Source organism: Lipomyces arxii, assembly GCF_038497795.1.
Source record: "Lipomyces arxii strain Phaff 12-163 unplaced genomic scaffold V1512scaffold_19, whole genome shotgun sequence".
NCBI classification, from domain to species: domain Eukaryota; kingdom Fungi; phylum Ascomycota; class Lipomycetes; order Lipomycetales; family Lipomycetaceae; genus Lipomyces; species Lipomyces arxii.
Window position 1 is genome coordinate 595 of NW_027117718.1, and position 25,460 is coordinate 26,054.

Sequence of the window (25,460 nt, forward strand, 5' to 3'; positions counted from 1 at the left end):
AAGAGGAAGCTGCAGCAGAACTATTTTTTCAAAAACAGGTAGTTAGTCGGATAATAGAATGAAGCCAAGAAATTTTAATGTGCTACAACGACTTACCCACTAGAACTTAGACTGTAACCACCTCCTACACGCTAAAATTCTTGTGTCTTGCTTGTATGGGCAAATTCTTGACTCGTTGAGATCGTCTGAGAATTATATCTGAACATTTTAGCATATAACAACACACTGTCACCCTACGCATCATGACACTTAGGCCATATATATATATATATATACGTGAACATAAATAATTCTGCGTAGACGTAGTGTATTCGCATTAAAACCTGAAAGTTGCTTACAATTACCAGAATCAGCCGGGTAACCTTATTAATCATTTTGTAGAAAAATAACCATAGCGGAATACACCAGCACCTTTGTTGACTACTATTATTTCCTATTTCTTTGCTGAAAATTGATCATCATATTAAACATGGCTGTTGTAGATATCACAAGCGAGTCGCATTTCAACGAGTTGACAACCTCGTTACCTTCGTCAATGCCTATTGCACTTTCATTTCACACATCATGGTATATCTATCAAATAATGGATTCAGCAAATGCTGATATATTATAGGGCCGCTCCTTGTACACAGATGAATGCAGTCTTTAGCTACTTGGCAACACAGTTTAAAGATGTTGCTTTTTTATCAGTTGATGCAGAAGAACACCCTGAAATTTCGGAAACGTTTGACGTCTCAGCCGTACCTTTTTTTGTTTTCATCAAGAGTGGAAAAGTAATTCGACAACTCTCAGGTGCAGATCCAAAAGTTTTATCTGCAGCGATTCAGGAGCTGTCGGGTCAGCAACCTACAAACTCACATGCTGCCGAAACCGGCTGTGGCGACGTGAAGAAAGAAAGCACTGCCGAAGACGATCTTAACTCGAGGCTGGGAAAACTTGTTAGCGCTGCTCCAGTAATGCTGTTCATGAAAGGGACGCCCGCAGCACCCCAATGTGGATTTAGTCGACAGCTCGTTGGAATCCTACGGGAGAATCAAGTTCGGTAAGCGAGTCACTTAGCACAAGTGGTGATTTTTTTTCTAATTCGTAGTTTCGGATTTTTTGATATTCTCAAAGATGACGCAGTTCGTAACGGTTTAAAGACATTCAGTGACTGGCCCACCTTCCCTCAATTATACGTTAATGGTGTGCTGCAAGGCGGACTTGATATTGTCAAGGAGATCTTGGCTGATGAACCTGATTATTTTAAAAATTTGTCTACTTAATTTTGTAGGCCATCTTCACACTTCACGTTATTCTGGTATGGCTTGTTTTGTTGACTACTGTTTTGCAATTTTCTTTACGGCGCCTGTAATTTTGCTACACTTTTTGTAATTTTGTACAATTAATTTCACTATAGATAGTTTTAGCGGCTGCGGTTCGCATCAAATGATGACAAAACTTTTTTGAAAATTGATCGCATTAGCTTCACTGAGGAAACACACTACGATGGCATGTATCTGATAAATAATAAGTTGAACTAGCGACACTGAAAAGGATGGGAGTACAGAAAACGATAACGTCTCTCTAATCTAGCCACTATCCTCAATATCATCATCTTGTAGAATCAAGTCGGACACACTCTCGTACATTTGATCAAGAGAAACATCTTTAATGGTATTCCTGTCGTGATCATCATCAAAGGTCAAATTGAATCTGTTATACTGCCCTCCTAACTGCCTTATCCATTCATCCTTTTTACTTAATGCTTCCCAAAATGCTGTACTTGCTATATAGTCACTCGCTGTTTCATACGTGCTTAATGCACAGGTTTCAATTCCGGCTCTTTTGAATGACATGTATCTGATCACTTCTGCCGTAAGAAGTTGCTGCTTTTTGTAAACATAATAACTCATGGACCTGCATAACGATGAAGTATGTGGCGATGTCGACAAAGATTTTGAGCGGCAATTTGTACTATCGTCTGAAAACCGAACAAAATCCTCAATCGACACTGGCTTGCGCACTATTGGGGGTGGGGATAGACTACACATTATTCCTCTGATGGCAACTTCGGCTCCACAATGAGCCAGATTTGTCGATACACCGTCACCAATTTCAGTCATTCTCCTACCCACTGTTCCACCAACCGCCAACAATAGATCTGAGTCAGACAACAAAGACGAACATGCCTCTAGTTGTGATGCTTCACCACAAGACGGCGGATAATTCTCAAACAGTGACGGAACTAATGAAGATACAGGCACCGATTGAAGAATCGCATCTTCAACAGTTATATCGCCGACCGCATCCGACTTGTTATACAATATTTTCCCCACAGCATGAAATAGCTCAAGGTACGTTTCGCGGCCACATGAATCAACCTTCGCGCCAGTTGTAGCCCACCACTGAAATGCATTGATTGCTGACCGAATATCGCCCAGCTCTGCGAGCCCTCCTATAACTTCATCTACACCTTTGTTTAGTGTATTCTTATTCCTTCTCTTAAATTGTTCTAAAATGAAACCTTCTTGGGTTGCTATATCACGAAGTGTCCTCGTTATCAATGTCTTATTTACAGGATTAAACTGAAGCTTTGTAAGCATTGGATGATGCGTAATATCCCTTCCCAAAATTGAATCAGCCGAAAAAGTTGACAGCCCAGAGCTGTCGTCACGGGGATCAAGTTCTGAAATCACTATTACCATAGGTGGAGAATGTGGTGCACTGGCATTCAAGAAAACTGCAATTGCATCCAGAAAAGCACGCTGTGCTTGACTGACGGTGAACAAAACACTAGGAATATCTTCGATTAGAATCACACGCCTTTTTCGCATCCGTAATGTCGAGGCACGAATATCAAACACATCCTCGTTTTCTAGAACCTCTGTTGTCATATCAGCAGCAGAGAATGCTTGCGATTTTGCCAAAAAATCCGAGAATAAGCCTGATAACGACATATATTCGGTTCCTGGTTCGTAATCGGCCACGGAACCAGGGTTCGTCCACTCTATAATGTCAAAATTTAATTCTCGCGAAAGGACGGATAGCAAAGCTGTTTTTGAGGTTCCAGCTGGACCACAAAGTAGTAAGACTCGCTGCCTTGTTAGCCATGTACAATACAGTGAAGTACATTACATACTTGCTTCAGCCGTCCAGAAAATACAGATTCGAACCAGTCCTTTACATCCTGATATTTTTTTTTGTGAAGTGCTATTGAGGAAAAACCTTTTGGAGCATACTTCTCTACCCACAGCTCCACTGATTGAGATGACCGAGATTCCAATTTCGTAGGCGTACTACCAGACTGATCAGACTTCATTAACATCTGGTTTAATTCCAGATCGCTTGACTGTTCTTCTAGAGTTTGATGCCTCGACACTGATTTGCTGAAGGTCAGTGGCACTTTGTGCAAAAATTGGGTATTCGGGCTTTCATGTTTCGTTGCATTCTTTGATCTCTCTTTCACAGATCTCGGTTCATACACTAGATCATCGTCCTCGACTATAGGATCATCGTCATCATCATCACCATCATCATCATCAATATTGTCATTCACAGTCTCAATCTGAGTATTGTGGTAATTTGAAGTCTTTGTACCATCTCCTTCGTTAATTGTTGATCCACGCTTGGTCGTTGATGGCTCGTACTTTCGTTTCGCCGTTAAATTCAGTTTCCGCTTCGATGTAGATTCAGCAAGGCTCGTTAAGGTCGTCTGCTTTCTTTTGGACTTGAAAGTCTTATTACCGCTAGATCTCGTTTTTTTGCTGGCCGCTACTTGCTTCTTAAATGTCTTTGGTGTCAACTCCACAACAGCATTATCGTGAGTAGTCAGATCGACTTCCACCCGGTTATCACTGCCACTGCTGTGAAACTCAAAATCTATATCTACCTCGTTTTCTGTTGATTTCTGCTGTGAATGTTGTACCTGCCTAAATACACCAGGCGAAATACGCCTTCGTTTATTTGACAAAGGCATACAATTTACAATATTTCCAGTGTCGTGCGCCTTAAGTTGTATTTTGATCGATGTCACTAAAAACACGTTTAACTTTCAGGGGCTATTTTACAAGTCTGCTCAAATTCTACAATCCACGCAGCTTGATTATCTCAAAGATGCTCGTAAGTGGCTTTTATTTAACATGACTTATGAATAGTGTTTAACGGACTCTTTTTTAGTTTAAACCATGGCTTGATGCACCGCCTCCTAGGCATGAATTACATGATGATTCGTCATCAGACGAGGATATCCACTATGAGTCTGAGTCCGATTATGACGATGGCGATGAGCTTTTTAAGCCAGTGAAGAAAGAAGTTTGGTCAGATAATGCAGTAACCGTTCAGATTGATTATCCTGAATTTTTGCCCGCAGGCAATTTGCTTTTAGTCGCACCCGCTACAGAACCTATTGTGCTGGCATTAGCAAAATCAATACCTGCCGGATCAGTTGCGATCTCATCTCGGTCATCATCTCAATCACTTGCAATATTTAGAATTCCAGAATATGATTTGACTTGGATAAGAATGCCTAGTGTCGCTCCGACAACCTGTCACAATTTGGCGAGAACCATACTAGAAGCCTTTTCACCAAAACTTACTATTATTTTAACACCTTTATATGTTGGTACAGAAACACCGGTGAAGACTTTGGTAACAACAAACACTAGTCTCGGCTTTTTGCAGGAACAGGCACTGAGACCACCGTGTTTCATCACTGGAATCGCAGCATCAATATTATCTTTTGTACGTGTTTTGGACAAGAGGAATTGCTACCATACTAATATTGTCTTCAGGCGGAACTTGCCCAACTACCGGCTGTAGCACTTGTCATTAACGCCGAAGGAGTGCCAGATCATGAGTTTGTAGAGGAGGAAGCAGCAGAGTCTACGGCTGCTTTTCTGGCTAAGATTACTGCCAGAGCTGAATTAACATTAAGTCTTCAAATGTTAAGGAGGCATCAGTACCGATCTTCGGGAATGTATGTTTGAAATGAACTAAATTTAACTTTTTAAAACAACTAATTAATCCCAAAACAAAACCAAAAGCAGTAAAGCCACTGCATCTCACTATGTTACAGTCAAGTATCCTATTGTTATTCAAAATAAAGACTTTGCTTATTCACTCTTCCATAAGATCTCCCAATGACTCAATCGCACTCTTCATAGCGTCAGAATTCTTAGTTGGCGGGGCACCGGTTTCGTAGAAAGTCAAACGTTCTTCGACTTGCTTCCTGAGTACCTCACCAAACTTATTGCTAGGCGTGTCTGAGTAACTGTCAATTCTGCTAGCAATCGAGCATTTGTTGGCCAAAAATCGCGATATCCGACCTTTGTTCTTTTGTGCGGCCTTTCCAATAAAGGACGAGTGATAGATAAGACCGTACTTTGGTGTGTTTCCTTTTGTCTTAAGAGCCCTGTAGCTATGTTAAAAAAATGCCCGTTTTGATCAATAAATAAACACACCTGAACAAAGCCTTCTCAGCACCAAGAATTTGAACAGTAGATGCGGGATACTTAGAAAGGTTGGTCAAGCTACCAGCATGTGAAATCAAACGAGCACCAACAACCTCACCAATAAGTTCGGAAAGATTCGGAGCAACAGTCTCCATCTTCTCTATCAAGTATCCGTGAAGTTTTTTACGATAGTCGGCAAGATTTACAGCTTTCTGAGCAAAGGTGACCACATTGTTCATGTCTTCTTCTGAGATATCTTGACCCATACTGACACGGGCGGCGTCAATAATACTTTGTGCAATTTCAGCATCGTCGTTCACGAAAGATGCCAAATCGTGCAGTGAAGAATCATTCAATGAAATCTTATTCTTGATAAATAAGACCAGCTTTGAATAAGTGTAGTTATCGCTGACAATCTTAAACAGCTCTGGAAAGTGCCACGAGTACCACTCTCTGACTCTCATAGAAAAAGTATTGACGTCTTTGTCAAGCTGGTCCAGCAATGCAATAGCTTGAATAATATGGTTATCGTTTTTCTGTACACTAAATTTGACTTTAGATCTAGAATAAGCGTGACCCAGACCAAGCTGAGCGCGTTCGATATCGCCCTCCTGAAGCTGTTTGAGAAGCTTTGGTCCATGAAGTCTGATACCGCGAAGTATATCTTGTGTGACTTCAGAGGTGTCACATTCTACCCGCTTAACAGATTCTTTAATACCACTCGCAAGCTTCAAGTCAGAAACACCAAGAATAGTCTTTCATTTGTTAATAAAACAAGTTAACACATGTACACAGAACAACCTACCTTTGATTTCTTTGAAGCTTTTGGCAAATTCAATTTCAAAAACGACTTCAAATGCTCGTTCACAATACCTGCCGCCAATAAGCCTTGTCACAATTTATCAGTAATTTTCGTACCATCAGCGATGTCATTTGCATTCTCAAGTGCATGAGCAGCACCCCTATATGCTTATCAGATACAGTCTTAAACAATTGCAAAGAACTTACTTGAAAGGCGCAAAACTGACAAGTTTAATGAGTTTGCCAAATTTTGCCAAATCGTTTGCAGATTCTTGAACCTCTTTCAAGCGAGCACCGATAGTTTCAGGATGAAGAACAACTTCAAATAAAGCGTAGCCCGTAGGCTCCTCATAGAGCAAATACTGAACTCCACTCATTAGTGCCGTATTTACTTTGGATTTGCGAGATTCAGTTCGACAAAAGAATTTTTAGTTCAGAACCCAAAACTACAAAAGTTTGATGACACTTTTTGGTCAAAATGTTTTGCGAATGATCATTTTGTATTTTAAGCCTACTGTGTCACTTTAAATTACACGTGACTACTTGCGAAAATATGTGCTGAACGCGTCTGGACGAAAGTGTAGGCAACGAGGCAACTAATTTTCTAAAGAATTCTGATTTTACGAATTGCGCAGCTATTCACCCTATTTTGTTTAAATTAAACGTGCTATTTCAATAATACAACAAAATGTCGGCTGTACAGTTACTGAATCCTAAGGCGGAATCTTTAAGACGAAATCAAGCACTGTCCGTGAACATTAATGCTGCTCAAGGTCTTCAGAATGTTCTATCAAGCAATTTGGGCCCCAAGGGAACAATCAAAATGTATTTATACTAAGCAATTACAATTTTTTTGCATCTAATTAACATTGCTTAGGCTCGTAGATGGATCTGGAAACATCAAGCTAACAAAAGACGGCAAAGTCCTGCTTTCAGAAATGGTTTGTGTCGAATTTTACAGTTTGTAAACTTGTTCTGACATTAATTTAGCAAATCACAAATCCTACGGCTGTCATGATTGGTATGGCTGATTTTTTTCTACCACTATACTGAAACTAATGCATTCGCAGCGCGCGCAGCCACTGCCCAAGATGAAATCGCTGGTGATGGAACAACAACTGTTTGCTTGCTGGTGGGAGAGTTATTGAAGCAGGCAGAACGGTACATTTCTGATGGTCTGCACCCTAGACTTCTTACGGAGGGTTTCGATCTTGCTAGAAAGGAGAGCCTGAAGGTAAAATGCCCAGCTTCATTTGAAATAATAACGTTAACTGTCTTTATAGTTTCTAGACTCTTTTAGAATCGAAAAAGAAATTGACAGAGAGTTACTTTTTGCTATTTCTCGGACATCTTTGAATACCAAACTTCCTCACACTTTGGCAGAGACTATAACCCCTATTGTGACTGATGCTGTACTTGCGCTTTACAATCCACCTGAGAGAGTCGACTTGCATATGATTGAAATTATGAAAATGCAGCACCAGTCTGCTGTGGAAACGACTCTTGTTAAAGGTTTAGTCTTGGATCACGGTGCTAGACACCCTGATATGCCAAAGAGGATTGAAAATGCCTACATTCTTACTCTCAACGTTTCCTTGGAATACGAGAAAAGCGAGGTAAACTCTGGGTTTTTTTATAGTAATGCAGAACAGAGGGAAAAACTCGTAGAAAGCGAACGCAAGTTTGTGGACGAGAAGCTAAAGAAGATTGTAGATCTCAAGAATGAGATTTGCGGTTTAGACGGATCTAAAGGATTTGTGATTGTCAATCAAAAGGGCATTGACCCCCTTTCGTTGGATGTTCTGGCACGAAACGGTATTTTTGCGCTGCGCCGAGCAAAGCGGCGTAACATGGAACGATTACAGTTGGTATGTGGCGGAACTGCTCAAAACAGCGTGGATGATCTATCAGTGGACGTTCTTGGATTTGCTGGTTTGGTATATGAGCATACCCTTGGTGAAGAGAAATACACGTTTATTGAGGAAGTGAAAGACCCGAAGAGTGTTACTATTCTGATTAAAGGTAAGTTTCTGCACCGTTTGTTGCTATAGCTCTTTTAAACTAACTGTTTTGCAGGGCCAAATGCGCATAGCATGAGCCAAATCCAGGATGCTGTTAGAGACGGATTGCGTAGTGTCGTTAACGGTATGACTGACAAGTGCATTGTACCAGGAGCCGGCGCTTTCGAAATCAGCTGTGCCAGCCATTTGAGCGGAGACTTTCTTCACAAGGAAGTGAAAGGAAAGCTCAAGGCCGGCGTACAGGCTTACGCGGACGCTCTTCTGATAATTCCCAAAACCCTTGCTACCAACGGCGGCTTCGACATTCTTGACACTCTTTCAGCTTGCCAAGACGAGGTGATGGATGGACATGTTGTGGGTATTGACTTGGCGTCTGGTGAGCCAATGGATCCGACTATTGACGGCGTCTATGACTCCTTCAGAGTTTTGCGAAATGCCATTTCATCCGCTACTTCGATTGCGTCAAACTTGCTGCTGTGCGATGAATTATTGAAAGCTGGCAGATCATCCCTTAAGCAGGGCCAGCCTGAGTAGCGCGAATCTAATTGTACATGAAGTAATTTGAATCTTATATCATAGTTGGTAAAATTCTACCAATAAAACTCGGAGAACTGTGTTCTGAACAGATGTCACTATATACAAACAACAGAAAGCATTTTTGATCCCATCGTATATTATTAGGCATCATATTGCTACATAAATATAAACTAAATTGCAAATTCGTAATCAATTTGATTAAAACATCTTATTTCTTGTGTTGAGGAACGGCAGCAGGATGGGGCCGTAAAAATGGATGTGCCTCGGTATTAAACACGTAGTTATCCCTTAATCAACGTTAGCTCTTAATTAGCAGACAAAAGTTCAAGTAAATACTTACAAAGAAATAAAATCTGGATCCGAAAACAGCAGATAAGCGTATTTCAAAGTTTCTGCTGTCCAGAAGCTTTCCATCTCGTCCAAAAATTTAATGTGTTTCGGATCAGTAACATCCTTGATGGCTGAATAGGCAGTCTTGGTTCGGCAATACTTGTTGATTGCGCTAAACATCTGCCAGCCTCTTTCTTGCCAAATCTTATCACCCGTGGTTCTGTACAAAACAAAGATACTTTCAAGCGCCTCTGGGCGTAGCAAAAATCTTCCGTCTTGTGACAAAAATGATCGCGGCTGGTCGTACCAACCTCCGATTTCCCACCTATCAGTTTTTTCGGTCTTCGCAGACTCGGCAGCAGCTTTTGATAAAGCGGCCGCAACTGCTGCAGCACCCGCAGGCACAGAGCCTGTCGCGGCGGATGCAGCTGGCACGGACCGTGTCACAGCTGCCGCAGAACGCACAGAACTTGCCACGGCGGAAGCAGCTGGTACAGAGCTAGAAATGGTGACACTCGAACTCTCATCTGATTCATCACCCCATGCATTGGCGCTTTCACCATTTGTTGCTGAGGCAGTCACAGCAGACGCGGCAGACACTGTCTTACTTTCGGAGACGTCATCTTTCACAAGTGCTTCCTTTTTAGAACTACCAACTGTTGCAGCCGCATTAGATACTGGAGCATCCTCCCAGTCTTCAGCAGACTCAAAAGGCGCAGGCGTCATCCCTTTGGGAGTACGTTGTGCAGCAGAATCAGCATCCGCATCCACCAACTGTGTCTGTGGCAGATTATTAGTGACTGATTTATCGGCGCTACTACTTGCAACAGCAGCATGAGCAGCAGCAGCACCAGCAACTGCTGCCGCTTCAGCTTGCTCCGTAGCTTCAATCTCATCCGAACTGGGAAGATGATCTATCGTTGGCTCGATGTTATCGGTTTGAACATTTCCATTGTGAAGGTCACTTTCAGGAACTTGAATAGGCACCTTCGCAACTGATGGATGATCATCTGCCGTATCAGATACAGCGACAGCAACCATGTCTGGTGATTCTGTTCTCGGTAAATCAGTAACATCAGAACCTTTCACTGGCCCCGCTACTACCTTTGGCTGCTCAGCTACTTCAACCTCAGAAACCACGACATCGGCAGAATCGGCTGAAACCGGATTGCTTGTGATGGACGTTTCAAGTCGTGAATCAGGAACAGCCACGGGAACAACTGAACTATCAGCAACAATCTCTGCTGGTTGCTCTACTGCCACCTGCTCTGCATCAATAACAGAGGTGTCTAACTGTGGGGATGCAGCGTCTAGACCAGGCGGGATATCGTCTGAGATGGGCAGCGAAAGAGCTTCTGTCTGTGGCAATGGTTGCTCTTGAGTGACATCCAATCCTGCTCCAGACACAGTGGGTACAACAAAACCTCCACCTAGTTGGGCCTGTTCTGCTGGTGCTCCGGGTTGCGACGTGTCAATCTGGGACCCTTCCACCAATGATGCCACGGGAAACGCAGGCGGCACGTCAACAGATTGAGGGAAGGCACCAGGAACTGCTTCTGTGTGTGATGTCTCTGGAGGAAACAATGACGGTGCTTCCACTGCAGGTGCTTCCGCAAAAAAAGCAGGTGGCATTCCCTGTGTATCAACCGGAGGAACCTCTGCTGGGAATGTAGGCGGCTGCTCAGTTGCTGGTGTGTCCCCGATAGGTGCATCACCTGCCGACTGTGCTTGTACCTCTGGAAATTGCTGACCTTGCACAGGACCAAATGAATCAATTTCCGGCTGCTGCGCTTGAAGAGGTGCGCCTCCGGTTGGCTGTGTAATATCAAAGGCGGCAGGCTGTGCAGCCGGAAATTCTAGTTGAGGTGCGTCAACCGGTGGTACTTCTATGTACGGTGCCGCAGTGGCTGGTGCCTCAAAAAGCGGCACCGGAGCAGGTGGCGGTGTTTCTAACAATTGAGCTTCAGCAGGCGGCGCCTCGGTTGGTGGAACTCCAAAGGCTGGCGTCCCAAATGCTGCCCCGTCAAAAGGTTGCGCATCTGCAGGAGTTTCAGTCACTGGTGCTTCACCGTGCGTGCCAGGAGTATCAACAGGCGTCTCGAAAGGTGCCACAACAGGCACTTCAGCCGGCGCTTCAAAGGCAGCTATTGCTGGCGACTCCAAAGAAGGTGTATCAATGTGAGGCGCTTCCATGTGTGGTACTTCTGGAAATTGAAACTGTTGGTCTGGAGGATTTTCTGTTTGAGAAGCAGTTTGTCCATTAACTGCATTTCGTCAGTAGCAAGTTTTTCTTTTGTAACAAAAACATACATTCACCACCAAACTCTTGTCGTTTTCTAAGCCTGCGCTTGGAAAGAGAAGGCTCTGCAGACGTACTATTATCTCTTCTAAGCAAATTTTGCGCATTTTCGTCGGCAAATCGTGGGTCAACCCAGTGGCAGTTTGGAGTTGTGCACTGACGAACATGAAAGTTTTCAGGCATGATTCCCGTATTTGTAGCATTGTAAGCCCAATAGCAACCATATGCTAGCTTTTCAGCTACTGCCATGTCGCCTTTGATATTTAAAGCTTTAGATCCTATGGCAAACATACCACCCAAAAAGCAGGACTGAACACGTTAGCCTTTAGGAAACTCTATACGATTTGAAACATACAAGGTGCGACATCTCAAGGTCAAGGGTTTTCTTGTTGTTGGCACCGATTATCATGTTACCAGAAAATAAAATATCAGGATCTCCTTTCACTAAAGGACGATAAAGCAGGTTCGATTTGATTGACTGAGAAGATACTTCGTACAGATCGGCATACTGAGTATTAAGACCACCAAGTAAAAGGTATTCCTTGATAAAATATTCGTATGCAGAGTCCCCAAGCGCACCAGCCGAAAATTTTCGAGGTGAGCGCACTCGAACTTGATATTGTTAGCATTAATAAAACAGGAGATCGCTATACGCACTGCTTTCAGTAAGACCTTTAACAGAAATACACGATGAATCAGGTTTCTGATCAGGAATTGAGACCGGACCTGGTGTTTTCAGGCTGTTCAATGTGGTTGATCTGGCTTGAACATCTGCATTTTCTTCAAGATTCAATTGCCTTTTAACAAACTTCTTAAAGTTGAAACCTCTCTTGAAAAGTTTCAGCGGTTCAGTATCTCGTTTGACCCTCTTGATTTGCTGAGCCGTCGCGGCATAATCGTCATCGGTCTCCGGTTCAACGTCAGCATTAACAGCATCCGGCCTGGACAAAGCTTCCTTTGATGGAACACCAGCAGCGTCATTGATCATATTTTGCAATTCTTGCGACGGTCTGATTGAACCTGGTTTTGGCACTGGTGGCAGGGTGGAACTGCGTTGATTTGCTGCATGTTCGCTATCAGTCACATCAGTTTCACAACCGGATATGTCCATTCTCAAAGGCCAGAGTCCAGGGATAGCGGAATACTGGAGAGCTTCTTCAATTTGATTAGTGACCCGCTGAATAGCACTGTAGTAAGTGTTGTTTGATGTTATCTGGGCTAGGCGTGTGAATTCTAATGACAAAGAAGCAAACTGTGAGAAAATCATATGTTTTCCAGCCCTAAGCTTTGTTTCATGATGCGCCAATTGAGGATCATAGAAGAGAACTGGCATGCCATTAGGTGTATCAAAAGCTCCAATCAGTAGGTCAGCAAGCTCAACAGCCTTTCTAAGGAAGAGAAGCTCTTTTTTTGGTGAAAGATCATATGCACTGATTAGACCGCCAAGATACCTAATTGTAGTTTCGAAGACAGGAATTGTATTGAAGTTGCTTTTTGTAAAATCAACCCCGGCAATATAACGCTTGGCCTCTTCTAATTCAGTGGTCAGACCCATAATTTGTAAGGTATCAAGTGAATCAAAGATAGTTGCTCCCCAACCACCAAATGGATCCGCAAATTCATTTGAGACAGGTTGAAGTTCGTCATGACCCCAAGCGTGACTTTTGTAGCCTTTCCAAGAGTGTAAAAACGCCTCCCTCACGACAGAAAGTCTATTGAATCGTATCTGCTCTTCGCTGTCTGTACCAGCTTGAAAGTTGCCTTGAATTTTAGGCAATGCTTTCGGTGAATCCTTTGGTAGAGGAATGAGAGGCGCAGGAAACTTGATCAAACGAGGAGTTGAAAATACGTTGGCAATCTTTGAAAGCTTAGGAGTAGTAATGCTGTCCTTGTTCACTCTATGGTCATCTGGACTATAAGTAGACTGATATTTGTCGATAGGAAGCCGGTCCGGCGATTTTGCTAATCTGGATTCCAGACTGGGCTCCAAATCCGGCTCATTCGATGGATAGTCATTTGCTGAACTCACGACTTCTTTCACAGTTTTTCGGTCACCAGAAGCACTTTGAGATTTGTCTGTGACTTCCAACTGAGCTGCATGGACTTCGGGTCTAGAAATGGGTTTAGGCACGGGATTTTGAAAGCGCTGTGCTTGTGGAGCTGGTCTCATAAACTTTGGTGGTACAGCATTTGAAGGTTTAGACGACGACAATTGATAAACCAGAAAGATAGCTATAAAAGCAAATATCAGAAGCGTTCTATACCGACGCACTCTAAATATCGAAATCATCGCCTGCACCTATAAGCTGTACTATACTGTTCAATGGCTTACTGTGAAGCGTTGCTAAGGGAACATGAAACTGCTGCTGCTGCTGGCTGATCTGCGACGCATGTGTCTAACTCCTAACGGCGGCACATTAAACTATTTTGGATACTTCTGCACCAAATTAGTCTATTACGTTGTACGCGCACCACTTGAATTATTAAACCCATAATAAGTTTTGGAGTTGCAAGAGAGTTTAGCGACAAATTGCGGTCTTAATGGCATTATTGTCCACCGATAATGTCATTACCGCTGTAAATACTGTTGAGAACAAAACAACAAGTGGAAGACTAAACCGAATATATTTTCCTGACTACATATACAATTCAAGACTACATATTCACGCACAATCCCCCAATCCTAATCGTACATTTGCAGCTAGTGACATCTAATCTAACTCTTAGCGTAAGTAAGATGACACTTTCCGCAGTAGTGGCGGTCCTTCATGTTGGCCATGAAGACACCAGCGCCACAGGTCTCAGCAGGGCACTCACGACGAGTACGTTCAACAGCGCCGTCAGAGTTGATCTTGTAATACTTCAAGACGGCCAACTTGGTCTTCTTGTGCTTGTGCTTGATCTTCTTAGGAGTAGTGTAAACTTTTTTCTTACGCTTCTTGGCACCTCCGCAAAGACGGAATGCCAAATCAAGGGTTGATTCCTTCTGGATGCTGTAGTCCGAAAGACAGAAACCATCTTCCAATGGTCTACCAGCAAAGATCAAACGCTGCTGAGTTGAAGGAATTCCCTCCTTCTCCTGAATCATAGACTTCACATTCTCAATAGTACAAGACGACTCTACCTCGAGGGCGAGTGCTATAAAACATCAGATAATTTCAGCATTCAATATCCATATTACATACTCTTTCCAACAAAAATCTGCATGATAAAATTACAATAACTAGTCGGCAATGTACTTTACAATGCTAAATCTAATGTTAAAAACTTATCTGTAAATCTATTACCATACAGCTGACGTACCTTCTTTCTGGTTATTCCAGTCGATAAAGGATTTAATAAACTCCACGAAGCTCAAAATGGTAAAGGGAGCACACCAATAGAGCGTGACTGCTAAATGCAAACAGTGCCAGGTTGTCTAGTTAGGTTTAAGCCCTAACTGGAACCTTTACATTCGTCCGGGTAATACTTCGTTGTCATAGCAACGAAAATAAACAAAGCACTGTTTAATGATTTGGTGATGCTCACCTTGAGAAAGCCGTCGAAATCATCTTGGCTTTATTTGGGTGTATCAGGTTTATTTGTACAGAACGTAAGAGTGCTTGCAAAGTGCTTTATTAATCTGGCGTTCTTATCGTTTCTGTCATTGATATCAGAGCAAAGCATCCCGAAATGCAAGATGCTGATGATACCGGGCACTCATCTGACGAGAGTTTTGCATTACCAGCTCTTAGTTCTTATGCTTTAGAGTTGCTTTCTGTTGCGGAATCCAATCAATCTTTCAATAATGGTGACGCTGTGGATACAAAAGATGCGGTTGGTTCTGTTGTTCGGAGCAATAAATCAGACAGGCGCTCATCTGGACTCGTGACTCAATACACAGATGTTCGAGATCGCAGCAATACGCGGCATTGCGTATCTTCGAGTCCACCGTCAACGACGCCATATCAATTATATACACCGGGTATAGCCACCCCGTTTACGCGAAGCTCCGGCTCAAATGGAAGTCACACAGTCGAACCGACATCACAGTACCGCAGCATATTTCGGAAAAGCCAGCCAGGACGTCTGGGTCCCCCAAAAAGAACTGTCAGACGAAGAAGTCAAGAATCAGATGGGAATGCAGATTTCAATCCAAGGACAAGCAAAAGTCCGAGTGCTTCACCTCGAGAGCGTAAAGCCCCGAGTTCTACTTTCTCTCGCTCAGATGCCGACGACAGCCAAGGTGACTTGCTAGGAGAGTTATATTTGCATAAATTCCAGAAACAGAGCAGCCTGGGAAAATCTATATCTGCTGGTAATAATCGATCGCCAATATCTTTAAGCCATCAAGAGGAAGGAATTGAGAAATTACAATCACATGAAAACGCAATTACTGGTGCTCGACTACGTTTCCTGGACAGAGATGAAGAGATTCCACCAACAGATAAACGGTCGTCAGATGCGCACACGCAGAATTCATATATCTCGAAGGATTCTGGTGAACGGAAGCAAACACTTAGCTCAGACTTTGCGAATCTTGATGTGGCCAGTAGTAGGAGTAGCTATATGGATTCAGAGCCTTTATCTGCTAGCATAATACGGGACCAAAAAATCGATGTCTTTCATGAAACACAAGCCGCGGATGAGGCTATATCACTACCGGCTGCTCAGCAAAGTCAACATTCATGGTCACCTACTGGGGCATATAATGCTAATATGCACAGTATACCTTCATCAGATAAGTCTTTACGTCCTGAATATTCAAGATCACTGTTATCTCCAAAACCAGTTCTGGAAACAAAATCAGCACACACTAAACCGTCTACTAAAATATTTTACGATGAAAACCGCGAGAATTCGCTACAACCGAAATTACAGCCTAACGTACGATCACAAGGTAGGCAACTGTTAACACCTCTATCATCTAATGTCGTTCGACCGCTACGAACGTCAACACCTCCGCCTGAATGTAATGTTTTCCAACCGCCGCCAAAAATGAACAATCTTGACGTGCCGAAACCAACGCCAAAAGCTTTGGCTAAAAAGCCTAAGAATACGGTTATTGTGCGATCATGTCATGTTTGTTGCAGCTTGAAACTAATGCGAGCTAGGTTGCCGGCAGAGCATATCAGCGTTTAGAACTGTTGGGTAAAGGTGGTTCATCCAAAGTTTATAAAGTGCAACTGGCGAACACTACCAAAATTTACGCAATGAAGAAGGTAACATTTGACGAAGTTGATGAAGCTGTTGTCCGCGGCTTTAAAGGGGAGATCGAGCTGTTACGCAAATTAAGCAATGAAGATCGGGTTGTAAAGCTTGTCGATTTTCAAATCCTTGACGGGAGCGTCAATATGGTAGGAGATTTTGTCTTATTATAATCAAAATTGAGCTAAATTCTGTTAGATAATGGAGTGTGGCGAAATTGATCTGGCTCATGTGTTGTCATCACGGCTCAATTATCCACTAGATCTGTCATTTCTTCGGTACCATACATCTGAAATGCTGCAATGTGTAGCAGCTGTACATCAACACGGAATCGTTCATTCAGATTTAAAACCCGCGAACTTCTTGTTTGTCAAAGGCATGTTAAAAATTATTGATTTTGGCATAGCCAATGCCGTGCCTGACTATACTTCCAATGTCCACAGAGAAACACAGATGGGAACGCCAAATTATATGGCACCTGAAGCTTTGATGGATGTAAGTCAATTAGATCCAAGTTTACCTCCAGGGAAGAAATGTACGAAGGTTGGAACCCCTTCAGATGTCTGGAGTTGTGGATGTATAATATATCAGATGGTGTATGGTAAACCGCCGTATGCGTCATATACCGGAACGCATCGGGTACTGGCAATCATGAATCCCAATGTTCAAGTTGTATATCCAGAGACTGGTCTTGGAGGAACTTATGTTTCCAAAGATGTCATAGCAGTAATGAAAGGCTGTCTTGATCGAGACCCGCTACAGCGCAGTACGATAGCAGATGTCATGGAAGGGCAATTTATTCGACCAAGGTACATGTCGAAAGAAGTGCTCAGGGAACTGTTGACACAATCTGTCAAATATGGTGCCGAACGCGGAGTAGTAGAATCGGACGATATTGCTTTGTTGACTGAGGTATGTGCCATACCAGACAAATTTGAGATAGCTAACACTTTTCAATAGGATGTTTGGAAAAAAATCGGTTTATTGAATAAAAATAGCTGATTAGGCGTTCAGTGTCTTGTTGCATCATGTATTTTTAAGTACTCCTCGGCGCATAAATTTAATTTTGTAATCTATAAGTTCATTAAGTTACTGTACTTTTGTGTGGTTCACAAAATCAGTGCGAGTTAGTAATCAACGCTTACCCCTGAAAAATTAGGGTTCCGGGCCGAGCAGAAGCCGTGCGTTCAATAGAGTGGCGGCTGACGAGCAGTTCCATAACTTCAGCCTTGCTGACCTTCTCGTGATATTGGCTTCAAATAGCGAGAGATTGAAGTGATAGGCTTTAAGATTTTTACTGAAGCCCTTGGCAATCATCAGCCCTTGCAATGAGTGAAGATCACTTGTTTGTGCTGTTGCACGGGTGCGTATATTAGAAAGCTGACTTGGACTTGCTATTGATGGGCCTATAGTTTCTGGGGAAATCCTTCGCATCTACATAAGGTCAGAGACTTATTATTGAAGAAGTATCCGAAAGTGCAAATTTTGATTCCCTCATCTTATTCGGGAAATTTAACATATGATGGAGTGGCTGTATGCGGCAATCGGGTTGTTGACGAGGTAAGGCGGAGATTCTTATAAGCCGTTATGCTGCTTCGATTAACTCACATTTAGATAAAATCTTCGATAAAGACACTTCAGAAGTCTGACGGGATTGAGATTAAATGGTTTAGCATAGTCGGCTATTCGCTCGGTGGACTTATTGCGCGATATGTAGTCGGCGAGTTGTTCAACTCTGGTTTTTTCGATACCGTGACACCAATGAATTTCGCAACTTTTGCGACACCTCATCTTGGAGTTTGTGCAGGGCAGAATACGGTGATGAGAAAAGTGCTCAACGGTTATGGACGTCGTCTTCTAAGTCAGTCTGGAAGAGATATGTTTCTCGGAAAGGACGGAATTGTACCTGAATTAGCTGATCCTTCCGGATACTATTATGCGGCTTTAGCCCAATTTCAGCGGTTGTCTGTTTATGCGAATATCTGTCATGATCGGAGTGTACCGTTCTTTACCGCGTTTATCACCGATCAAGATCCTTTCACCCACCTTTCTGTGTGTAAGCCGCACTACCTTAGCAAGTACTCACCAAATATTGTTGATCTTTCGGTACCTATGAAAATGTTGGTAGTTCCTGTGAAGCGACCGTGGAGTAGACGTGATTACATTTTGGTGACGGTGCTGTGCACTGTCGGCCCGATTTTGATTCTTGGTGCTATAGCCACCGTTACTGTCTCGGCTCAGCTATCGGAACTTAGGTTGACTGGCATCATTAAAACGGACCCAGTTTCAGGGCGGAAGTTGACTATGGATTCTTCTGTAGCAACTTCAAAGAGGAAGGATCATCATGAACTAGAAGCTTCTCTAGTACAGGCAGCAGTTGAAGACGTCATGGATATGACTGAAGACTCACAAGAGTCCTATATTAGCACAAATAAAGACGAGACAAATGACAGTTCTACAAGTGTTTCTAGTCGGGTTAGCGACGGCGATTATCAGAAAGAAACCGTTAATAATCTCAACAAACTTTGCGACGCTATTGCTGCATATAAAGTGTCTAATCCAGATTTTAAGGGGCCTTCTGTGGAATCGCTTGATATAGAATCCGTACAGAAACGCATGGCTAGAGATCTGAATGCTTTGCCATGGAACAAATACGCAGTGCATATCCACACCACCACACATTCTCATGCTGCCATAGTAAATCGTTCGAATAAGATACCTGAAGGAGATGTTATTATAAAGCACTGGGTCGAACAAGTTGTTATATAGAATCTATTCAACCTGCGGGAGATGTCGCTATTTGGTATTTATAGAATACTGCTTCAGTTTGTCTCGTATTTTCGAATAATCAAGTTCAAATTATTTGTGTAATTTCAATGATTATTAAAGAAATAGACGATATTGTACAGACAAAAAAAATCAAGTAGTTTGAACACAAAACAAACAAAATATAAAGGTTATGCTATGCTGTGTCTTTCAAGCATCTTGAGCCAATGTCTCAACAAAGAGAGATTTGTCAGTTCCAACTTCGCGACTATCTTCATCTCTCATATTTTCGTCGCTTATTGAAGGGGTGATTGAAGATCCAGTATTAGATCGTGAGTATTGAACACGCATAGAAGAATTTTCTGATGGCAAGGGACGTACAGAGTTTAAGACAGTAGGTTGCAAGTTTCCAACAGCAGATGTAGACACTGCAGAGGAGGATGCTGAGCTATGAGAATGACCATGTGACGCTGCGGCTAATGATGATCTTAAATCGGGACCTTTACGTTGTACTCTTCTGCCTTCAACGCCATCAAAAACTGCTGTTGTAGATAATCCAGAAAGAGTCGACGACCGCGAATCAGGTCTTGGTGGCATATGCGATGCAAGATAAGCATTAGATTCACCGATTGGAGTATACGCTTCGTCTAGATCATCGTCGTCCACAGCAAAAAAAGACGAAATCGGAGTAGTTGCGCCGGATGATTGAACGCCCGTTGTTGACTGTGGCGGGGTGGTATCCGTCGATGTTTGTTGAATCAAGGGCGCCGATAAGTCGGTTGAACTAGTAAATTCAACTGAAGTCATGACTAATCAATGCTTGTACTATAACAAAATAATGTAGTAGAATTAGCTATAAGGTTAATTCAGTACTAAAGAGAAAATAGATCAAGAAGGATGAGCATGAGATCAAAAGTAAGAAGTCGTGCTTGCTTTCTAAAGTTTCATGCCCCGGACTATCGTCAATGTATGACGTCACAACCTTAATTACACCAGAGCGAACTTTCAAGCAAAATTTAGTCACGTGACTTGAGGGTCTCGTACTTTTGACTGCTTTCTGGTCCTTTAGAGCATTTTAAAGACTTCAACTAAATTTCTAAAACTCAATGAGACTTTACACGGCCCATCACATTTCCTAAATACCTAGCAAAATTTGCACAATCAGTAGAATACCTAATGCTCGTGTGTTAGAATTAGTCTGCACCTCAAATCATAGCTTTCATGCCACAATCAATACAGTGAGTGGGTTGGAAGCCAACGCGGTTTCGAATATTTTTTATTCTCATTCTCGTGTGTTGCAGACAAAAGTAGAAACTGTTATATACAGGATAATATGAGAGCAACAGAATAATACACTACGCGATTTGTGCAAAGCAAAGGTCAACTACCAGCAATCACTAAATAAAGCAAAGTAGTGTAGGTAAGCATTTTTATACACAAGTAATAGCAACAACTAAATACTACACTGAGCTGTTAGCTGACCTTATGGTCCGCCTGTATACTGAAACACAATAATTGTGTCACTGGCGGATTCGCTTCAATTATTTGTTCTGTAATTAGCACAGTTCAAAGAGGGGCTAGTACCGACTCTGTTGATTGCTTACCTATTTCAGCAAAAAATCAACACTGGTCGTCTCGTGCTTTTCTTTGCTCGACATCACAAATGCTTAACTATAGCGGTGTTTAGCTTAAATGTGACATCTTGGCTTGCCTAATAATTTGCTGCAATAGGCGTATGGATAGAACTATTTGTAATTACATCCAGTACAAGCTTTGAGTATATGAGTCAGCTTGTCAATGACCTTGGCACGTCTACTTTGAGACGCGTTCGTCGGTAACGTCAACTGGCACTATGCATTAATTCAGGAATATGTGTGGTCAATAGTTTAAACTAGATTGAATATAAGTTAATCTACCGTGATTTGAAATTGCCGTTGAAAATGTCTTCTGGCCAAGGCGATGGGCAGAATCAGGATGCATTGTTGCCAACGAAACTGACTATTCATGACAGTTGATTGAATCCACAGCACATTCCACCTGTTAAATGTGCTATGATCAAGAGTTTACCTCGTTGGCAAAGATATTGACGAAAAAAACTATCAGTGATCAGGCTGATCATGGCATCGAGATTCTAGTAAGTATTTGAAAGTAACAGCAGTTTTGTTATTTATATCAAGTTGAACAAGTCAGAGTACTTGTGCTAAGTGTAACCCACCGCGAAATGGTAAAGCTCACTTTTCGTCCCCTATGAGACCTCACTTTGTAATACCAGTTTCTGTCTCCAACAAGTCACGATTCTGCACGGCAACCGCTCAAATGATGGCGACACGACTGAGAAGTATTGGTGTGATTTTTTTATTATTTTCGTACTCTAATATTCTCTTGGTACTGTGGATACTAGTTGCCCAGTGTAGAGGAGTTGAGAAATCAGCAGCTCTATTGACTAAACATTATGATGGGCTCTTGGATACGGCGAAGTTACTTCAATCACATCCAAATTAAATCCGTGTTAAAAGTCGCATAAGTATCATACAATAGTTTCAGTCGCGACGACCATATGTTACATTCGATGCAACTGCGCTGTCTCCCTTGGGCGCAATCTAATAGTCTGGCATTTATTTGTCGCAGTAATTGCAGCCTTATTGACAAAGCTCCTCTATTTACTTCAAATGCTTTATGTTCTACTTCATGGCGAGTAGTAAGGTGTATAAATGGAAAGAGCAGTAGTGTTAAGTAGCAGCTAGATCTATACGTAAAGCTTTGCTTCAGTTCAAGCATAAATGCACAATAATAAAGAAGCACCATAACTGTGCAAAACAATATTAATTAAGGCGATAAGCAAAGAGGTTCGTGCTACTATTATTGAGTCATTTGGGAGAAAACCTCCCAAATTTTTCGAAGGTCTCTGTCGAACGGAAAAAATTCCGTTCAATGCCGACTTGTCAGGCTTATTCGTCGCTAACCAGGCTACGTTAAAGTTTTGCTTCTTAGCCGGAAGATTGAGCATTTTTCAGTCTTGTTCGTCATTGTATTTTCGTAGATACCGTCTTCTAAACCTCCAAGATGTGCGGAATCTGTGGTATTCTCTTAGCCGACCAGAAGGCCATGTGCGCTCCACAGTTGCTGGAGTCGTTACATTTTCTACAACATCGTGGACAGGATGCAGCTGGTATTGTTACTTGTGGTCCTCGAGGGAGACTGTATCAGTGCAAAGGTAATGGCATGATTCGAGACGTCTTTAATGAACAGCGACTTATTGGACTTATTGGCAATATGGGTGTTGGTCATCGTAAGTACCCTTTTGCTGTGTGAATCATTTAGCTATGCATGTGGAGACATGAGTCTGCTAAATGGCTTATATTTTACAAAATGTCCTGCTCACTGTTCTAAGTACGCTATCCTACTAGTGGCAGCTCTGCCAACGCCGAGGCGCAACCTTTTTACGTCAACTCTCCGTATGGCATTGTTCTTTCTCATGTATGATTTACTTGAACATTATAGGCGCGCTGATTCTAATTACTTTTCAGAATGGTAACTTAATCAATGCTCCTGCTCTTAAGCACTATCTTGACCAAGACGTCCATCGTCATATCAATACCGATTCAGATTCAGAGCTATTACTCAACGTATTTGCCAGTGAGCTTGAGAAAACAAACAAAGTTCGTGTCAACGAGGAAGATCTTTTCACTGCTCTTACTGGTGTTTACAGAGAATGTCGTGGGGCTTTCGCGTGTGTTGGCATGTTAGCGGGTTTTGGACTGATTGGTTTTCGCGATGCAAATGGAATTCGACCACTTGTCATTGGTGAGCGTATTAATGCAGATGGCTCTGTTGATCACCTTATGGCCAGTGAAAGTGTTGCTTTGAAGGCGCAGGGATGCACCAAGTGGACAGACCTACTTCCAGGACAAGCAGTAATAATTCCCAAGTCTACAATGAAGCCAATCATTCGACAGGTGGTGCCTATGGAGAGTTACACACCAGATATTTTTGAGTACGTATACTTTGCTCGACCTGACACGGTTCTTGATGGTATTTCCGTTTATCGAAGTCGTCTGGCTATGGGTGATAAGCTGGCTGAAAATCTTGTTGAAAGATTTGGTGGTCTTGATCGCTTAAAGAAAATGGTCGATGTTGTTGTTCCTGTTCCAGATACGTCCAGAAATGCGGCTCTGCAGTTGTCATTCACTCTTGGTCTTCTTTATCGTGAAGGTTTTGTCAAGAACCGATACGTTGGACGAACCTTTATCATGCCTGATCAGCAAGCGCGACGTTCAAGTGTACGCACTAAACTCAATGCTATGGATTTGGAGTTCGAAGGCAAAAATGTGTTGATTGTGGATGATTCTATTGTTCGTGGAACCACTAGTAAGGAAATTGTTCAAATGGCTCGTGAAGCGGGTGCGCTTAAGGTATATGTTGCCAGTTGCGCGCCGCCTATCCGGCACAATCATATTTACGGTATCGATTTGGCAGATACGAAAGAACTGGTTGCTTACAATCGATCGGAAGCAGAGATTGCAACTACTATTGGTGCCGATGACGTGATCTTCCAAACATTACCTGATTTGGTGGAAGCTTGTAAGGAAGGCAATCCTCACATTACTGGTTTTGAAGTTGGCGTGTTCTCTGGTGAGTACGTTACCGGTGTTGAAAGTGGTTATCTTGAGCACTTGGACAGAATTCGTTTCGAAAATGCGAAGCTGAAAAAATTGGGAACGCGTGTTGCCGTTTTGAACACGTTGGATCTGATCAATGGCGATGGTGAAGGAAAGGCAGAAGTGGATATTGGTCTATACAATCAGGGTGACTACAGATAATGACGTAGTCTGGTGAGTTCAGTTGTCTTGCTAATTGAAAGCGACAATGATACATTACATGCTTAAAACTGCATTGCTTGTTTGGGATTGGATGTTTTGGATCTCGCCACTCCATCTGTTTATTTAGCTCAAAAAATATAGAAAGGGACGTTGTTATAGCAATATTACTTGTAGCGCGTTTGCCGTCAAATTTAGGAACTAGGTTTGTTCTTTTGGAAGGTCTCATACGCGCCATTTTACAATACTTCCTAGTTTACCAACTTGTCAATATTTTAGTTGGCTTTGATCAATTTTGCCACATAGGCCAGAAAATCAACAATTAATTGTGTCACCATTTATAAAGCGTCGCAACCAGAAGACGGAATGCCTCTCTCTACTCTGTTGATATTTCGATCTTTCTTAAAAGAGCACGTATTTGCTGTTTTGAGACACTCCCGCCGCCCTACATACCTGACGCATTGATTTTGAACACAGCAGTAGCAACTCGCTCAAAGTTAAGAGAGTTTCGTAGGCTTGTGATTTCCAACATTCTGAATAAGAATAATCGCGGATCTGTGTAAACTACATGGCATTTGTTTGGATAATTTATGATCTTCTCTAGAGACTAAGTTTATTGTGATTCATATATACGTTACGACACAGGGCAAAGAATTTTTTCTTCGGTTCAAAATCTTTTTTACCGTGAAACACTATACAAGGGTAGGTTCTGAATAAAAAGCTCGAACGACGAACATTTGTAATCACCGTATCAGTTCTATTTTGAGTTGACGCACAGACCCACCCTTAACCCACGCGTAGTGTCGCCCAAGACCATACGACGCCCGTCCCCCTGTCCAACTTCCTAACGCGCTGTCTCTCTACTCTCTCCATACACATCACCAGCACAGCAAATTTGTCAGTAATTCACGTTCTTTTCTCATCAATCTTATCAGAATACCGTTCTATCCATAGTCCAGGACGCTCCATGAACTGTTTTGTCTGTTTTGTCTGTTCCGTCCATCTTGGCTCGCTCTGTGTTAGGGTATTTTAACAGCTACTATCATTTCTGCTCACTTACTACTCTCTGTCTTTGGTGTTTTAACTCTTATGACTGACATGGATCATTTCAGTCGCATTATAAACTTCGAACTGTGTTCAGAATTTGTATACTGGCCATTGTAGTTATCATCTTCATGCTAAGCTCCCTACTCCGACCTGCTGAGACAGTTCCAGCCGTATTGTCTTCACTGGTGTTCCGTTAGTCCGCTAATCTTACCGAAGGCTAATC

At 42.4% G+C, this 25,460-nt stretch overlaps 10 protein-coding genes across 10 annotated transcripts; 6 read left to right on the top strand and 4 right to left on the bottom strand.

Moving 5' to 3' along the window:
- Positions 1-329: 329 nt before the first annotated feature.
- Positions 330-1,585, top strand: V1512DRAFT_228926 (thioredoxin-like protein). Its single transcript, XM_066913904.1, has 3 exons — positions 330-567; positions 614-1,042; positions 1,091-1,585. The coding sequence occupies exons 1-3, from the start codon at positions 470-472 to the stop codon at positions 1,263-1,265; spliced, it is 702 nt and encodes a 233-aa protein (XP_066769876.1). The 5' UTR covers positions 330-469; the 3' UTR covers positions 1,266-1,585.
- V1512DRAFT_266425 (Rad17 cell cycle checkpoint protein-domain-containing protein) lies at positions 1,355-3,986 on the bottom strand. The gene is made up of 2 exons (XM_066917097.1): positions 3,122-3,986; positions 1,355-3,077 (listed from the first exon to the last, which is right to left on the bottom strand). Exons 1-2 carry the CDS (start codon positions 3,956-3,958, stop codon positions 1,572-1,574), a joined length of 2,343 nt encoding a protein of 780 aa, XP_066769877.1. The 5' UTR covers positions 3,959-3,986; the 3' UTR covers positions 1,355-1,571.
- A 90-nt stretch (positions 3,987-4,076) lies between these two features.
- V1512DRAFT_277641 (uncharacterized protein) lies at positions 4,077-5,108 on the top strand. The gene is made up of 3 exons (XM_066917923.1): positions 4,077-4,101; positions 4,159-4,722; positions 4,773-5,108. The coding sequence occupies exons 1-3, from the start codon at positions 4,096-4,098 to the stop codon at positions 4,965-4,967; spliced, it is 765 nt and encodes a 254-aa protein (XP_066769878.1). The 5' UTR covers positions 4,077-4,095; the 3' UTR covers positions 4,968-5,108.
- Positions 4,959-6,704, bottom strand: V1512DRAFT_228932 (uncharacterized protein). Its single transcript, XM_066913905.1, has 5 exons — positions 6,441-6,704; positions 6,351-6,394; positions 6,238-6,305; positions 5,442-6,187; positions 4,959-5,392 (listed from the first exon to the last, which is right to left on the bottom strand). Exons 1-5 carry the CDS (start codon positions 6,608-6,610, stop codon positions 5,098-5,100), a joined length of 1,323 nt encoding a protein of 440 aa, XP_066769879.1. The 5' UTR covers positions 6,611-6,704; the 3' UTR covers positions 4,959-5,097.
- A 119-nt stretch (positions 6,705-6,823) lies between these two features.
- Positions 6,824-8,920, top strand: V1512DRAFT_266433 (chaperonin Cpn60/TCP-1 family). The gene is made up of 6 exons (XM_066917098.1): positions 6,824-7,058; positions 7,111-7,174; positions 7,224-7,254; positions 7,304-7,467; positions 7,517-8,255; positions 8,310-8,920. The coding sequence occupies exons 1-6, from the start codon at positions 6,922-6,924 to the stop codon at positions 8,786-8,788; spliced, it is 1,614 nt and encodes a 537-aa protein (XP_066769880.1). The 5' UTR covers positions 6,824-6,921; the 3' UTR covers positions 8,789-8,920.
- Positions 8,921-8,999: 79 nt separating this feature from the next.
- On the bottom strand, positions 9,000-13,590 carry V1512DRAFT_211458 (glycoside hydrolase; the record flags this gene model as incomplete). Its single annotated transcript, XM_066913534.1, has 9 exons — positions 9,000-9,078; positions 9,132-9,472; positions 9,587-9,895; positions 9,950-10,221; positions 10,552-10,977; positions 11,438-11,729; positions 11,776-12,032; positions 12,078-12,231; positions 12,352-13,590. 9 exons carry the CDS (start codon positions 13,588-13,590, stop codon positions 9,000-9,002), a joined length of 3,369 nt encoding a protein of 1,122 aa, XP_066769881.1.
- Positions 13,591-14,026: 436 nt separating this feature from the next.
- V1512DRAFT_266438 (ribosomal protein S27a-domain-containing protein) lies at positions 14,027-14,774 on the bottom strand. Its single transcript, XM_066917099.1, has 3 exons — positions 14,724-14,774; positions 14,606-14,668; positions 14,027-14,558 (listed from the first exon to the last, which is right to left on the bottom strand). The coding sequence occupies exons 2-3, from the start codon at positions 14,625-14,627 to the stop codon at positions 14,137-14,139; spliced, it is 444 nt and encodes a 147-aa protein (XP_066769882.1). The 5' UTR covers positions 14,628-14,668; positions 14,724-14,774; the 3' UTR covers positions 14,027-14,136.
- A 141-nt stretch (positions 14,775-14,915) lies between these two features.
- On the top strand, positions 14,916-17,686 carry V1512DRAFT_242322 (kinase-like domain-containing protein). Its single transcript, XM_066914281.1, has 4 exons — positions 14,916-16,466; positions 16,514-16,756; positions 16,806-17,519; positions 17,568-17,686. The coding sequence occupies exons 1-4, from the start codon at positions 15,093-15,095 to the stop codon at positions 17,607-17,609; spliced, it is 2,373 nt and encodes a 790-aa protein (XP_066769883.1). The 5' UTR covers positions 14,916-15,092; the 3' UTR covers positions 17,610-17,686.
- A 133-nt stretch (positions 17,687-17,819) lies between these two features.
- On the top strand, positions 17,820-19,585 carry V1512DRAFT_228947 (putative serine esterase-domain-containing protein). The gene is made up of 3 exons (XM_066913906.1): positions 17,820-17,970; positions 18,020-18,167; positions 18,222-19,585. The coding sequence occupies exons 1-3, from the start codon at positions 17,936-17,938 to the stop codon at positions 19,374-19,376; spliced, it is 1,338 nt and encodes a 445-aa protein (XP_066769884.1). The 5' UTR covers positions 17,820-17,935; the 3' UTR covers positions 19,377-19,585.
- Positions 19,586-22,280: 2,695 nt separating this feature from the next.
- V1512DRAFT_266451 (nucleophile aminohydrolase) lies at positions 22,281-24,356 on the top strand. Its single transcript, XM_066917100.1, has 3 exons — positions 22,281-22,662; positions 22,765-22,850; positions 22,901-24,356. Exons 1-3 carry the CDS (start codon positions 22,437-22,439, stop codon positions 24,191-24,193), a joined length of 1,605 nt encoding a protein of 534 aa, XP_066769885.1. The 5' UTR covers positions 22,281-22,436; the 3' UTR covers positions 24,194-24,356.
- The last annotated feature ends 1,104 nt before the right edge of the window (positions 24,357-25,460 follow it).

Coding starts and splice junctions, on each gene's coding strand:
- V1512DRAFT_266433 (XM_066917098.1), top strand. CDS start 6,922: ATGTCGGCTGTACAGTTACTGAATCCTAAGGCGGAATCTTTAAGACGA. Junction 7,255..7,303: donor TCCTACGGCTGTCATGATTG/GTATGGCTGATT, acceptor ATGCATTCGCAG/CGCGCGCAGCCACTGCCCAA. Junction 7,468..7,516: donor CTAGAAAGGAGAGCCTGAAG/GTAAAATGCCCA, acceptor CTGTCTTTATAG/TTTCTAGACTCTTTTAGAAT.
- V1512DRAFT_228926 (XM_066913904.1), top strand. CDS start 470: ATGGCTGTTGTAGATATCACAAGCGAGTCGCATTTCAACGAGTTGACA. Junction 568..613: donor CTTTCATTTCACACATCATG/GTATATCTATCA, acceptor GATATATTATAG/GGCCGCTCCTTGTACACAGA. Junction 1,043..1,090: donor CTACGGGAGAATCAAGTTCG/GTAAGCGAGTCA, acceptor TCTAATTCGTAG/TTTCGGATTTTTTGATATTC.
- V1512DRAFT_266451 (XM_066917100.1), top strand. CDS start 22,437: ATGTGCGGAATCTGTGGTATTCTCTTAGCCGACCAGAAGGCCATGTGC. Junction 22,663..22,764: donor CAATATGGGTGTTGGTCATC/GTAAGTACCCTT, acceptor CACTGTTCTAAG/TACGCTATCCTACTAGTGGC. Junction 22,851..22,900: donor ATGGCATTGTTCTTTCTCAT/GTATGATTTACT, acceptor ATTACTTTTCAG/AATGGTAACTTAATCAATGC.
- V1512DRAFT_266425 (XM_066917097.1), bottom strand. CDS start 3,958: ATGCCTTTGTCAAATAAACGAAGGCGTATTTCGCCTGGTGTATTTAGG. Junction 3,078..3,121: donor TTTCTGGACGGCTGAAGCAA/GTATGTAATGTA, acceptor CTAACAAGGCAG/CGAGTCTTACTACTTTGTGG.
- V1512DRAFT_228932 (XM_066913905.1), bottom strand. CDS start 6,610: ATGAGTGGAGTTCAGTATTTGCTCTATGAGGAGCCTACGGGCTACGCT. Junction 6,188..6,237: donor AAGCTTCAAAGAAATCAAAG/GTAGGTTGTTCT, acceptor AACAAATGAAAG/ACTATTCTTGGTGTTTCTGA. Junction 5,393..5,441: donor GCTGAGAAGGCTTTGTTCAG/GTGTGTTTATTT, acceptor ACATAGCTACAG/GGCTCTTAAGACAAAAGGAA.
- V1512DRAFT_266438 (XM_066917099.1), bottom strand. CDS start 14,627: ATGCAGATTTTTGTTGGAAAGA. Junction 14,559..14,605: donor GCAGATTTTTGTTGGAAAGA/GTATGTAATATG, acceptor GATGTTTTATAG/CACTCGCCCTCGAGGTAGAG.
- V1512DRAFT_228947 (XM_066913906.1), top strand. CDS start 17,936: ATGAGTGAAGATCACTTGTTTGTGCTGTTGCACGG. Junction 17,971..18,019: donor TTGTTTGTGCTGTTGCACGG/GTGCGTATATTA, acceptor ATGGGCCTATAG/TTTCTGGGGAAATCCTTCGC. Junction 18,168..18,221: donor GCAATCGGGTTGTTGACGAG/GTAAGGCGGAGA, acceptor ACTCACATTTAG/ATAAAATCTTCGATAAAGAC.
- V1512DRAFT_242322 (XM_066914281.1), top strand. CDS start 15,093: ATGCAAGATGCTGATGATACCGGGCACTCATCTGACGAGAGTTTTGCA. Junction 16,467..16,513: donor AGCCTAAGAATACGGTTATT/GTGCGATCATGT, acceptor AATGCGAGCTAG/GTTGCCGGCAGAGCATATCA. Junction 17,520..17,567: donor ATATTGCTTTGTTGACTGAG/GTATGTGCCATA, acceptor ACTTTTCAATAG/GATGTTTGGAAAAAAATCGG.
- V1512DRAFT_277641 (XM_066917923.1), top strand. Junction 4,723..4,772: donor CAGCATCAATATTATCTTTT/GTACGTGTTTTG, acceptor TATTGTCTTCAG/GCGGAACTTGCCCAACTACC.